The sequence below is a fragment of the Lytechinus variegatus genome, chromosome 8 (genome assembly GCF_018143015.1).
Source record: "Lytechinus variegatus isolate NC3 chromosome 8, Lvar_3.0, whole genome shotgun sequence".
NCBI classification, from domain to species: Eukaryota; Metazoa; Echinodermata; class Echinoidea; order Temnopleuroida; family Toxopneustidae; genus Lytechinus; species Lytechinus variegatus.
The window spans coordinates 38,776,151-38,787,500 of record NC_054747.1 but is presented as its reverse complement, the minus strand read 5'-3'; the positions used below and the strand labels follow the sequence as shown (position 1 = coordinate 38,787,500).

General features: G+C 35.5%; 1 protein-coding gene across 5 annotated transcripts in view; it reads right to left on the bottom strand.

Annotated features, from left to right (window-relative positions):
• Positions 1 to 655: 655 nt before the first annotated feature.
• Positions 656 to 11,350, bottom strand: part of LOC121420474 (sushi domain-containing protein 2-like) — a 34,938-nt gene continuing 24,243 nt past the window's right edge. The window contains exons 19-23 of one of the 5 annotated variants that reach the window (XM_041615119.1): positions 10,451 to 10,456; positions 7,300 to 7,412; positions 6,637 to 6,663; positions 4,041 to 4,211; positions 656 to 3,139 (exon numbers count right to left, since the gene is read on the bottom strand). In XM_041615119.1, the coding sequence (XP_041471053.1) occupies positions 2,750 to 3,139; positions 4,041 to 4,211; positions 6,637 to 6,663; positions 7,300 to 7,412; positions 10,451 to 10,456 (707 nt within the window). In that variant the 3' untranslated portion in view covers positions 656 to 2,749. The remainder of the gene's footprint in view (positions 3,140 to 4,040; positions 4,212 to 6,636; positions 6,664 to 7,299; positions 7,413 to 10,450; positions 10,457 to 11,350) is intronic. The other 4 variants (XM_041615122.1, XM_041615121.1, XM_041615120.1 and 1 more) reach the window with 4 other exon arrangements.

Here is an 11,350-nt window from a genome sequence, read left to right as displayed (position 1 = left end):
TGGTCAATATGGCCAATGACCGATACGGTCACTGCAAAGGGGTTGTGTTTGCAAATAAGGCAGCCAGGCCACAATACGCGAAAATGATAACCAATACATTGACATCGTTTTCTAAAAAAAAATGTTTATTATTTCTACTGCAAACCGAGTCTTAGTTATGAATATATCGTTCACAGAAAAATTAAACGTTTGAGATACATTGATTGGCATTAAAATATTAAAAAAGTGGAAATTCATTTTCAAAATGCTTAGAAGAACAGCTAACAAGAAAAACAATTTGTTTATGCTAATGATATTATTTATCAACATGATTGATAACAATATAATGGGTTTAAGGTCTTAAGATGCCGAGATCATCGATAACAAGAACGAATGATTAAAACAAAATTGACACCTCACGAATTTATAATTATCGTGAACACAAATTTTTTTAACAAATGACCCGAGTCAGTGGCGGACCGTGACCCGAAGCCGGACACATGATTGGAGGGGCACTGTATTCTTTGTGAACAATGATGTGCCCCTCCAATGCTTTGTCTCCTCCGGATCACGGTCCACCACTGACCTGAGTATGTTCTTCCAAATAATTTGATACCGTATTCATGCGGTATGTGTTAATGCTTCGATGACCAGGAGGTATTCTTTTTCACTGATGTCAATGTTGGTTTGCGCCAAACTAAGGTATGACTGCAATGGATGTCGATATCATGTCATAATCCTAAACTACTGTATTTTAATTCAGTTATTTACATTATAATTGTTTAATAAATTGTTTAATAAACACATTTTAGTCGCAATTCCGAAGTTAATATTATTGAAAATATAGATTAGCAAAAATGTTTACTAACTCATTAAGGATTTTGACTTACTTGGCGCCTGGATTCATTCATTGCATTCATGTCTTACTTTGGTGCAAGTCAAAATTTACATCACTGCGAAGAATGCCTTCTGATTATCCAAGCATGAAGACATACAAGATAAATATGGTATCAAATTATTTAGGATGAGCTATTTTTCCAGCCATAATAATTATGCGGTTATGACATATTTTACCCCTTAAATTTGGGATTTGTGAGGTGTCTCGTTTTGTTTTACTCACACGGTATATATTCAATCAAACATGCCCAACAAGAAAAGGAGAAACAATAAGCTGTGGCATTTAAAGCTTCACACTTTACGTTGATACTTGATGTATGGTACGCAAATAAAGGGGCCTACTATTTCATATTTTCATAATTAAGATAGGCCTATATAACATATTTTAATCATTTTTCTGAAAGAAAAATATTTCTTGATTCATCATGGAACTATTTGGAGAATAGAGAAGATGCTTTATCAGCATATTTAACGTATTCCCCCCCAAAAAAAAAAACAAATGAACGATATAGCATATTTAAACAAAACAATAGCAACTTGAAAAAAAAATGTAAACATCATCGGCTTCCTCAGCTGCATCCCGTCAATCAATTGAATTATATTTTTTAATCGAATATAGCAATGCATACAAATGTCATCAATTTATTTTTTAACACCCAATTTTTAAGCGATTATAAAAGTATAATATTCCTCATCTCCCTTTTCTCTTTTTCATCAGATTATCTGTATGGAGTAGGCTTTACAAGCACAACGACCAAAGCAAGCGATTTAGTTTTCGAAAAAAAGAAAGAAAATTACTTTGCCATCATATTCATGAAGAAAAGCTAGAAAACCAAATCGAATTTGTTGGTTTTCAAGACATCAAAATATTACGTGTGCAATTTGGTTGATTCTTTAAAATAATCACTGTTCTGATATAATTGTATTCCTAAACAAACAACATAGCATTTTAATAGCATTTTTCATTTCCACAAGTCAACACATAAAAAGTACTCAGTGTATTGAACTATTTACATATTATTAGTCCTCACGAGTATCATCCTTTGTCTACCTAGAAAAAATGAACTTACATTTATAATTTGTTTACAGTAGGAACTTTGCCGCTTGACTATTGTCTTGCAAAACAGAAAAGAGTAAATAACCAAGCAGTAAAAGAAAAAAGTGCGACACCATTGCCATTCAAGCATTTTTCTAACAGAAAGTAAAATAATCATAATTCTAAGAAAATGTCTAATATAAAAATTATCAAACAAGACATATTTTACATCTGAAAAACTATAATAATAATAGGCATTTATATAGCTATTACTGTTGTTATTTTGTACACTTTGGAGGCAAATATTTTAGGCACGACTTAAAACATCGTCGGTGGTAATCACGATTACATAATTTTATATTCACATTTCGTTTGAATATGTTTGTTCTTGGCATAAGCTTATAAATTCTAATATGTACCATGATTATAAACAAGATATATGTTCTTTCAAAATTATGAAATGACTCTAGCGGAGTTATGTATATCATTATCTGTATCAATTGAAACGTACAATAAGCAAAATATTTATATATGTGATGACCTCAAGGCAGTACTGGCTGTTGAAAGATTAGAGCAAGATTCTTCATCTCGATCAATCTCTACGAAATCAATTCCTGGGGTTGAAATGTACTGCTTAATTAACAATAATGTATATTAAAATCTTTCTCAATCGCTGAGAGCTACTCAATTATTTTTCAGTCTGAAAAACTCAAAACCCTAACCTGATTGGCTCAAATAAGGAATGCTACACACGTGACATGTTTAAGAATCTTTCATGATTTCATGTACACGGTTCATACCTTCCAATGACAACTTACATAAAGGTTAATGCACTTTTTAAATCCACCCTCCAGTTCCTGTGATATTAGTATTTTGTAACAAACCCGTGCCCTTTACAACGTCCGCTTCGTCACGAGAGGGCGTCCTATAGGTTGAAGAGGGCGCTGTGCTACCTGCGTAGCTGCCGGTATCCGAGGACGGGTACGGGTTCGGATCTTTTCGCAGCGTGTCCGGCGTTTTCGGTTTCTTTGCAACCGGAGGTGGGGCAGAGTTTTCCGTCTTGGCGGTCTCCTTGGCGATTGGAATTTCCTCATTCACGGGTTTCGGCTGGACCGGCTTCGGCTCGGCTGGCTTCGGTTCCGGGTTCATGTTCTTCTTAACTGGTTCCGGTGGTTTTGAGCTCGGTTTCTGAGATCCCTTTCCTCCAGAATTATACTTTACACTCGACTGCAAATATAAACAGAGGGAGGGAGAGGGAAAGAGAAAAACATATCGTCTTTGAGCATTAATGCACATTATCGTTTCTTTTACTGTTACGGAAAACAATAACAGACATATCCTGCACCCCCCCCCCCCAAAAAAAAAGAGAATATTCTCTGGCGTTTACATGGTGGTAATAGATGTGCGTGATTAACGATATTGTGAATAAGGGAAAATTCAAATATGGTAACTTAAAAGTGATTAAATGTTTGCTGACAGGGTATTTTGAAAGCATGACAGGGGAGACATTGAACGGTCTAAATTTAGGGTAGAAAGATAATGTAAAGATGCAAAGCAGTGTGACGTTGGAAAAGAATGCATTCAAGAAAATAATAGAGACATGACAGCAATGCTTTGCTGCAAGGAGAAGAAAACATCGACCACATACATTGATGGATTTTAAAAAATATAATCTAGTCTTTTCTACAGTAGTATTCCGTTGATGTAAGATGAAATATTGACATTTTGAATCTTAATCAGTGTAAACCATGTCCATTATTGGGTATGCCCAGTTTATTTTTTTCAAACAACTTTACCACCTATATATTTTTTTTAATTTCCCGTGTATGTATGAACGAGGATTAGGGGAAAAAAATGATGCTACAGTTTTCGAGATTTGTTGTGCTGTTGATCCTAAGAGATTGTAAAATGTAATAAAGTGTTTACCAGAAAAATGCATGACCATATCGACATAGTTTCATAGGTCATTAGCCTAATCACTGGGATGATAAATGATATTAAATGAGAACGCATTTAAAAAGAAAAAAAAATAAAAGTTGTATAAGTGTTACAGAACCCATTTAACACCGCGATACATTGGAAACTATCAACTAAAAACCAACAAAAGATGTGGATAGGAAAAGGCTACCTGGGAAATCGCGGTGGGTTTGTAGATTTGAGCGGACGGGCCCGTGTTCCCTTCGCTAGACTTTTGGGAGGATGATGATCTGGTGGACGCTCGCACATCGGTGGGTTTCTTATTCAGCGGCTCCGCGAGCTCGGCGTCTCGGTCGTCGGTGGATTTAGGCTTTTTCGATTTCTGTGAGATTAAGGGAGGTTAAAGGTCATGTACTTAGTTGGGAGGGGCACCAAAGTAGATATTTTGATGATTTCATGTGTAGGAATTTATGGGAAATTACCATCGTGGGGAAATTCCCTTTAAAAATCAGTTCCAAAATAATTTTCCATCTTAACACAACACTCAAATGCAAGTACAGCTGCATCACGTGGAATTATAAAGCAGTTATAGCTACGTATGTTAATGACTTAGTATCAGTATTGATACTTGAATAAGACTAATTCTGATTTTGTTTTTGTGTATATGTGGCCCATGCAAAGATGTCACTTGCATTTAAGAAATTTATTCAAACAGTACCTCTATGTTATTCTGTGCGTATTGTAGAGAGAAAATTCAACGTGTTGATTAATTGTTGTCAATATAATGTGATATCTTTAAAAACTAATTAACAAAAGAAAAATCAAGCCTCATGGTTATAATTTCCTATGGTCGCTATGTGAGCTTTGTGTGATGAGAGACAAAACAAACGTATTGGTTAGAGCTTCAGAAGAACATAATGAAGGAAATGAGTTGCTGAAGAAACCAAGGTCTGTCACAGAAGAGATGATATGAATATCCATGCTATATTTATCAAATCCGCTTCAACTGTTTCGTTCACCCATTATGAGTCGTCAAAATGACACAATGAAATAATACACTCTTAAACACTGTTAAAATTGCTGGGCTACATACTGTCAACAAAACGATGGGTTTAAACTGTATTAAATTCTTGGTAGCTTTAAACCAATAATGTGAGCTTTTGGTGAAAACTACACAGTAATGGTTGAAAACTACCTAGATTTGAATAATATTTTAACCAATTGTTGTGTGGACAGTATGTTGCCTAACACTTTAAGAGTGTAGGTTTTACCAATTACACAGTATATTTCGCTAATACATGTAGACCTACATTGGGTATGAATGATTTGTCAATGAAAGCAAAATGAAAATGCGATCGGCATGCAAATTTATGGTTCATATAGCAATTTCGAGGCTTTTGAAAAAGGGCATTTAATAAAAAGAAATATGAGAGGGAGAGAGAGAGAGTGAAAGTAAAGAAGTAATATTGACAAGCATGATGTACGCTCAGAAGCTTGATAGAACATGAGGATAACAGATCACACACAAATATAGGAACAGGGCGTTGGTGAGCTCTTTCGAGAAAAGTGGGCAGATCAGAACAAAAATAAGGTATAATAAAATTGTTAATCTACATGTATTTCATTTCAATTATTGGCATATAAAGTAAATATATTCGAGAGCGACATGAATAATTTTATAAGCTATTTTGTCAGCCCGCTTGATGCTCGTATTTATCTGCGGTTATTGACGCCAATCTGACATAAGAATGGACTTCCCCCAATTAACTAGCCATATCTAAATCTACTTTGCCAAATCTATTTTCAAAAGTGATAACTAATTATGCCATTATACAGCCTCTCACTACACAGATAGACTTGATTGATTATTCACAATTAAGTTGAAACTGAATCACAATAAGGCTTGATCCACTTGCAAACTTTTAGGTAAAAGCACCCATTTGCCCTAAACGGAAATAATGCCACATTTTCTATGGCCAATGACATGGCAGAATGCCAACACAGTTTTAACAATAAACATGTCTTGGTAATAATGAACCATTAACAAAGCCTTAAAAATATGTTACCATAACATTTTCAACCATTAAAATGTCTCCACTAACATGAATAAAATTAGCTTGTTAATATTGAATTCATGTCGTCATATGTTATTCATACGACAGTTGGTCTTCATGCACAATGAAGTCTTTCTTCTACATCATTATCTTTTTTTAGCTTGCAACAAACACTCGACTTCCCATTTACTTCATCATGTTCACGTCGCGATTCGAGTATTTTCATGGAAAAACGCCCAATGATACCGCTTTCAGCAAATCGCTGGTCCAGACCAGCTCCAGGGTAAGTTGCAAAATTTAGAGTTTATGAATGACCCTTGCTAATAATAGCCTGTGCCAGACCGGTACTAGCGTAACGTTGCTATTAGAAGCTCCAAACCTGCGCCATCAATTATACCCTAGTATTTGTCGTAAAAGTAGCGCCGCCCTGCTATGCAATTACTGAACTTGTGATGCGGACTTTTTCAGTGCGAGCCTGGTGCAGACCAAAACATCAAGAGTTACTAGAAACCCTAAAATTTTTACAACGCGACTTTAAACGTGACCCGAGTGTTTGTTGCAAGCCAATACGACCAAAGCATGCTGAATTTCTTTTCTTTTTAGGAATTTATGCTGCAGAAAGCTCGTACTTACTTTATGTACCTCATAGCGGCCTCTAGAACCCTGTATGGTGAGTTTTGATATTGTAATATAATAAATATGAATGGAAAATTTTCTCTTAAAAGGGCATTTTTTATAGTTTAGGGTACTTACCCCTCCGTAACCTCGATAATTTGATTTCTGTGGAGTGACAATGCATGGCCAAATAGTGACAAACTATGAACCGATTGCAATCGAGTGAATGTTAAAAATTCTGAACACATTGTAAAGAGGAGTAATTTGAGAATGAGTAACAAGCGTTTCCCTAAAATATACACTGGGAAAAGTTCTAATGTTTTAGTTTTAGTGTTGGTCTGATCACTAATTTACTAATAACGAAAATGTTTGGGCGAGTAAAACGTGGAATGGAGGAGATATGGATATGTATGTGCATAATGTGCTTCCGTCATGCAACGCTCTAACAACCCTCACTCCCGGAAAATATTCTCTGCAGTCAAGGTACATTTCGTGTTCCCACAAAAAATAGAATAAATAAAAATCTACTCTGATCCATAAACGATACTGTTGACTAAAATGATGTCATCAAAACCAACAGAACGCATTGGCGCGACATTTCCCTATGCACAAGAGCGTTTGAATGGATTTGCTTTCTTTTCCGAGACCTCGTCGATAAACTTTCACTCCTAACATTAGCCTCGTTCAGCCGTGGGATCCGAGTCAAGGGAGTGTTACTCCGACCAAGATACTCCTAGGATCCCACGTCTGATCGAGGCGACCACGGGAACGAAAATAGTTGACATTCAAAATACCACTTACCTTCTTTTTGCTCTTATTATAATAAAGAATTCCGAGGACGACTAGGAGGATGACAATGATGACGGCGAACGTGACCCCAACCGCGATGCCCACGACGTTGACTTCATTTCCAACTAAGGGAACATGGTAAGAAAGTATTGGAGAAAATGATGATGTTATTTTGAAAAGTATGAATATTAATCACTTAAATACGGAATTATGTAGATCCACGAGTGATGAGATCAGCCTCATGTAGTAGGAAATTATAGACATGTTTAACGGCCACCTTACAACGGCCCCCACGATCGGATTTTGGAACAAATCGCATTTTTGCTAATTTTCTGAGAAAAATGTGAATGAAACGCATCTCTTTATTTGAGGGTCAAATCAACTGAAAGATTACTTATACAGTATAACCATTTAGGGTGATTGGAAGCATTTATTTATTTATTTATAGTAAGGCTAATAGGCATAAATCCTGTTTTGAAAGTGCGCATTCCCATATTCCTTATTACTTTTTATGTGACTTTAAGGTGGAATATGATAATTTGTAATTAACAGTCGCTTCAAGCTCTGACATTCGATAAAGAGGATTTCTTCGGCAAGATCATGACCTGGTAAGCAGTATGGATCATTTTTCAAAATTTATAATTTTGTAATTTGCATTCCGCGCATGAGCATAACAAGGTCTTTGATATTTGAGATAAAAGAAAGGTCTTCAAATTCGCTTACATAAGAATTTGTGATTTAATGATTAGCTATATTCAATTTGAAATATTTTTTTTCATCACATCAACTGAAGGGCTACATCGTGTACATAATGATTGGTATTCGACAGTAGCCCAAGTAATCTTGTAATAGCCAATGTGCCAGAAGTGGACAAGGCAATACGATTCCCCAACTTGATCAATGACGTATCACTCTCGCCTCCTACTCCATGCTTTCCTTTGATAGAATTCGTTTACCGCAGAATGCTATGTCGGGATGCTTACGCAATATCTTCATTCGAAAGTGTTAATGCTGATCCTTCATTAAAAGTGTAAAGGTCAATGAAAGGTTGCTTCTGAGAAAACCTGAGGTAGCATATATTTATTTCATGCAATGGTCACGATTTGATTCTGCGATTTTGCCTTCCCTATGTCATGTACGCGTTTTTTTTCTTCCCGTCGTCAGATTAAGATTTATTTAGTCAAAGACTTCATCAGGAATATTCATAAACATGAATCGTAAAGCCATAAAGTTATTGGCAAAAAAACCCTGACAAACGCTTCACAGTAGGATAATCGTTAGCTTATTACAGTCACAATGTTGCAGGTTCGGATCCCGATATGGGCATTAAGTTGATATGAAATTTTTATATTCATTCTCTCTTTATCAACATACCTACCCATAGACCAAGAAATATGCACCAAAATAGAATTCTATGGTGGATATTGACATGAGTTTTATCCATTTTCAGTGAATGGCAGCATCTTGGACGCCATCTTAAAAATAACCACTTTCCCTGATTCGGATTTTCGTAGAATTTTAACTTGTTATTACTTCAGTCAAATAGTACCAAAAACAGTTGAAACATCATTTGTTGCTAATTATTTGGGGGTCAAGCAATATATTGACCCGACAATATAGGCAATAACCTGATATGATATTTTTGTGTATAGAAATTCAGGCGAGACTTTGATTAAAATACATTTCACAGTTCCATAGCTTAAAAACATCACTTGCACATTAGAACATTCCAATGGCTGGGAAGTTTTGTGTAGCTCCCTGGTAAAAAAACGATTAATAAGCTGCGAACAGCAATTTTCAAAGCACCTTCAGGACCACACACCTAAATATAATTGATTGCACCTTTAGTAATGCCTACTTCTTACCTACTTATACCGTGAAACTCAACCGGCATTATTGATAGTGTCCTATTAAATGATCGATTAATCGTATATTCATATATATTTCACAAACAAGATATATGTATATAAGGTTTTGTTCTTTAAAGCGTGATAAGCATTTGTGCTATTTTTTAAAGCTCATTATGAAAATCGCAATTTTCTTTTACATCGCAGCATGCAAAAATAATTAATTGATAGTATACATCATTCTTGAATCATCTTTCGAAGCAAAAATGGGATGGACTGATTAGATACGCTTGAATGAACATTTTAGCATATTCAAACTAGGGGTGGATTTAAGAAAAGAAAGAAATCCAAAGTATCCAATATCTTACAAACACGCACAAATATTTCTTTTTCCTACGACCATGACGACTGTGAATGTGGGTGAAGGTTAAGATGTGAATAAACAAGTAAACAAAATCGATGAAATAAGAACTCAGATATTAATTATGTGCATAATTCTTTATCTAATATAGAAGTATACAATACATTACAGGGGCCGCAAGCGGGTGGGGGGGGGGGGGGGGTGCTGGAGGAGCTTCAGCCCCCTCTTTTTTTTTCCAAAACCGTGTACCGAAACGTAAAAATGATCATGTGATTGGGATATTTCTCATGGTCAGCCACCCCCCCCCCCACTTATGGCTCAGCCTCCCCAATCCCACTTTAAAAAACCGTCCCGCGGCCCCTGCATTAAATATCTATTGGGTATTTTGATGAATAAAAATTTCAATTAGTCTCCCTTGCGTCCTATTTGTGATTTACTAACCGTACATATACTTTTAGATGGATTAATCGTACTGTATTATAATCAGTGGTGTTTAACATGATTGCGACGCTAAAAAATGATGGGTGTCATTTGGTTAATTAAACCTGGGTCAGTAAGGGTGTAACTCTATATTCCAGAATTTGACTTCACACTTTTTGGAATAATCTTTTCCATTGTCTATATTTGATTTTTATAAAAGGGTTCAAGTAGCAAAGAATCCCTTGAAATTTCATGTACACGGATATGATTTTGAGTAGAGGAAATAACAAGTTGTCTCACGATGTATCAAAGATTTTTCAATTTTAATTTTTTTTGCAACCTTTCATCATACGATTGAGGTTTTACGTATAGTGGGAAAATTGATCGGCAACTGATATAACATTGACGTAGTTAGATTAATGTTAATAGAACATCACCAATTGAGCTTCGGATAAACATGCTAGTTTTTCATATATATATATTTACACACCATGATAGCTTATGTTATATAATAACGTAAACACAAATCATTTACCTGATTCTGTAACAAACACCAAAATGAAAAAAAAAATATAAAAGAAACAGAAATTGGTGAACATTATTGGTCATATATTAACATAACTTGGTGAAGGGGGATATTTGACTATAAACATGATAATGAATTTAAACGGGCTGTTTCACAATGAGTCATTGTTAACAAATATTATGCAGACCGTACGAAAGAATGGAATAGGAAAACCAGGTGACTTTTCTAATCAAGTTATATCTAAATACAGAATATCGAGATATGCTAAAAATAAGTACATTGGGCGATCCATACTCAATTCTCTCTTTGTATATGATTAAGTTTTTTTTATTGATTTCATGATCAGCATAATAACAAAGAACAAACAAAACAATCACTAACATTAATTCACAACCCACTCTTCTTCGAGACATGCCTTATATAAAAATATACTTTTCGAACAGTAATGTGAAATGTAACTTCAAACAGGAGAGCTTCATTGAATGCCCCTTCGGGCTTGCTTTTATAGCTGATCTACAGTGTGTTCACAGGAAATTAACAGTGTATTCACAATGTGTGCACAGTGTGTTCACAGGAAATCAACAGTGTGTCCAAAGTGCACCAGCAGCGTGTCCACAGTGTGTTCACAAGACATCAAGAGTATGTTCAAAGTGTGTTCACTGTATCAACAGTGTGTTCACAGATTGTCCACAGTGTGTCAACAGTGCATCATCAGTGTGTCCACTGTGTGTTCAACAGTGTGTTCATATTCAATCAACAGTGTGTCCACAGTATGTTCACTGTGTTAAACAGTGTGTTCATATTCAATCAACAGTGTGTCCACAGTATGTTCAATGTGTTCAACAGTGTATTCATATTCAATCAACAGTGTCTCTACAGTGTGTTCATATTCAATAATCAGTGTGTCCA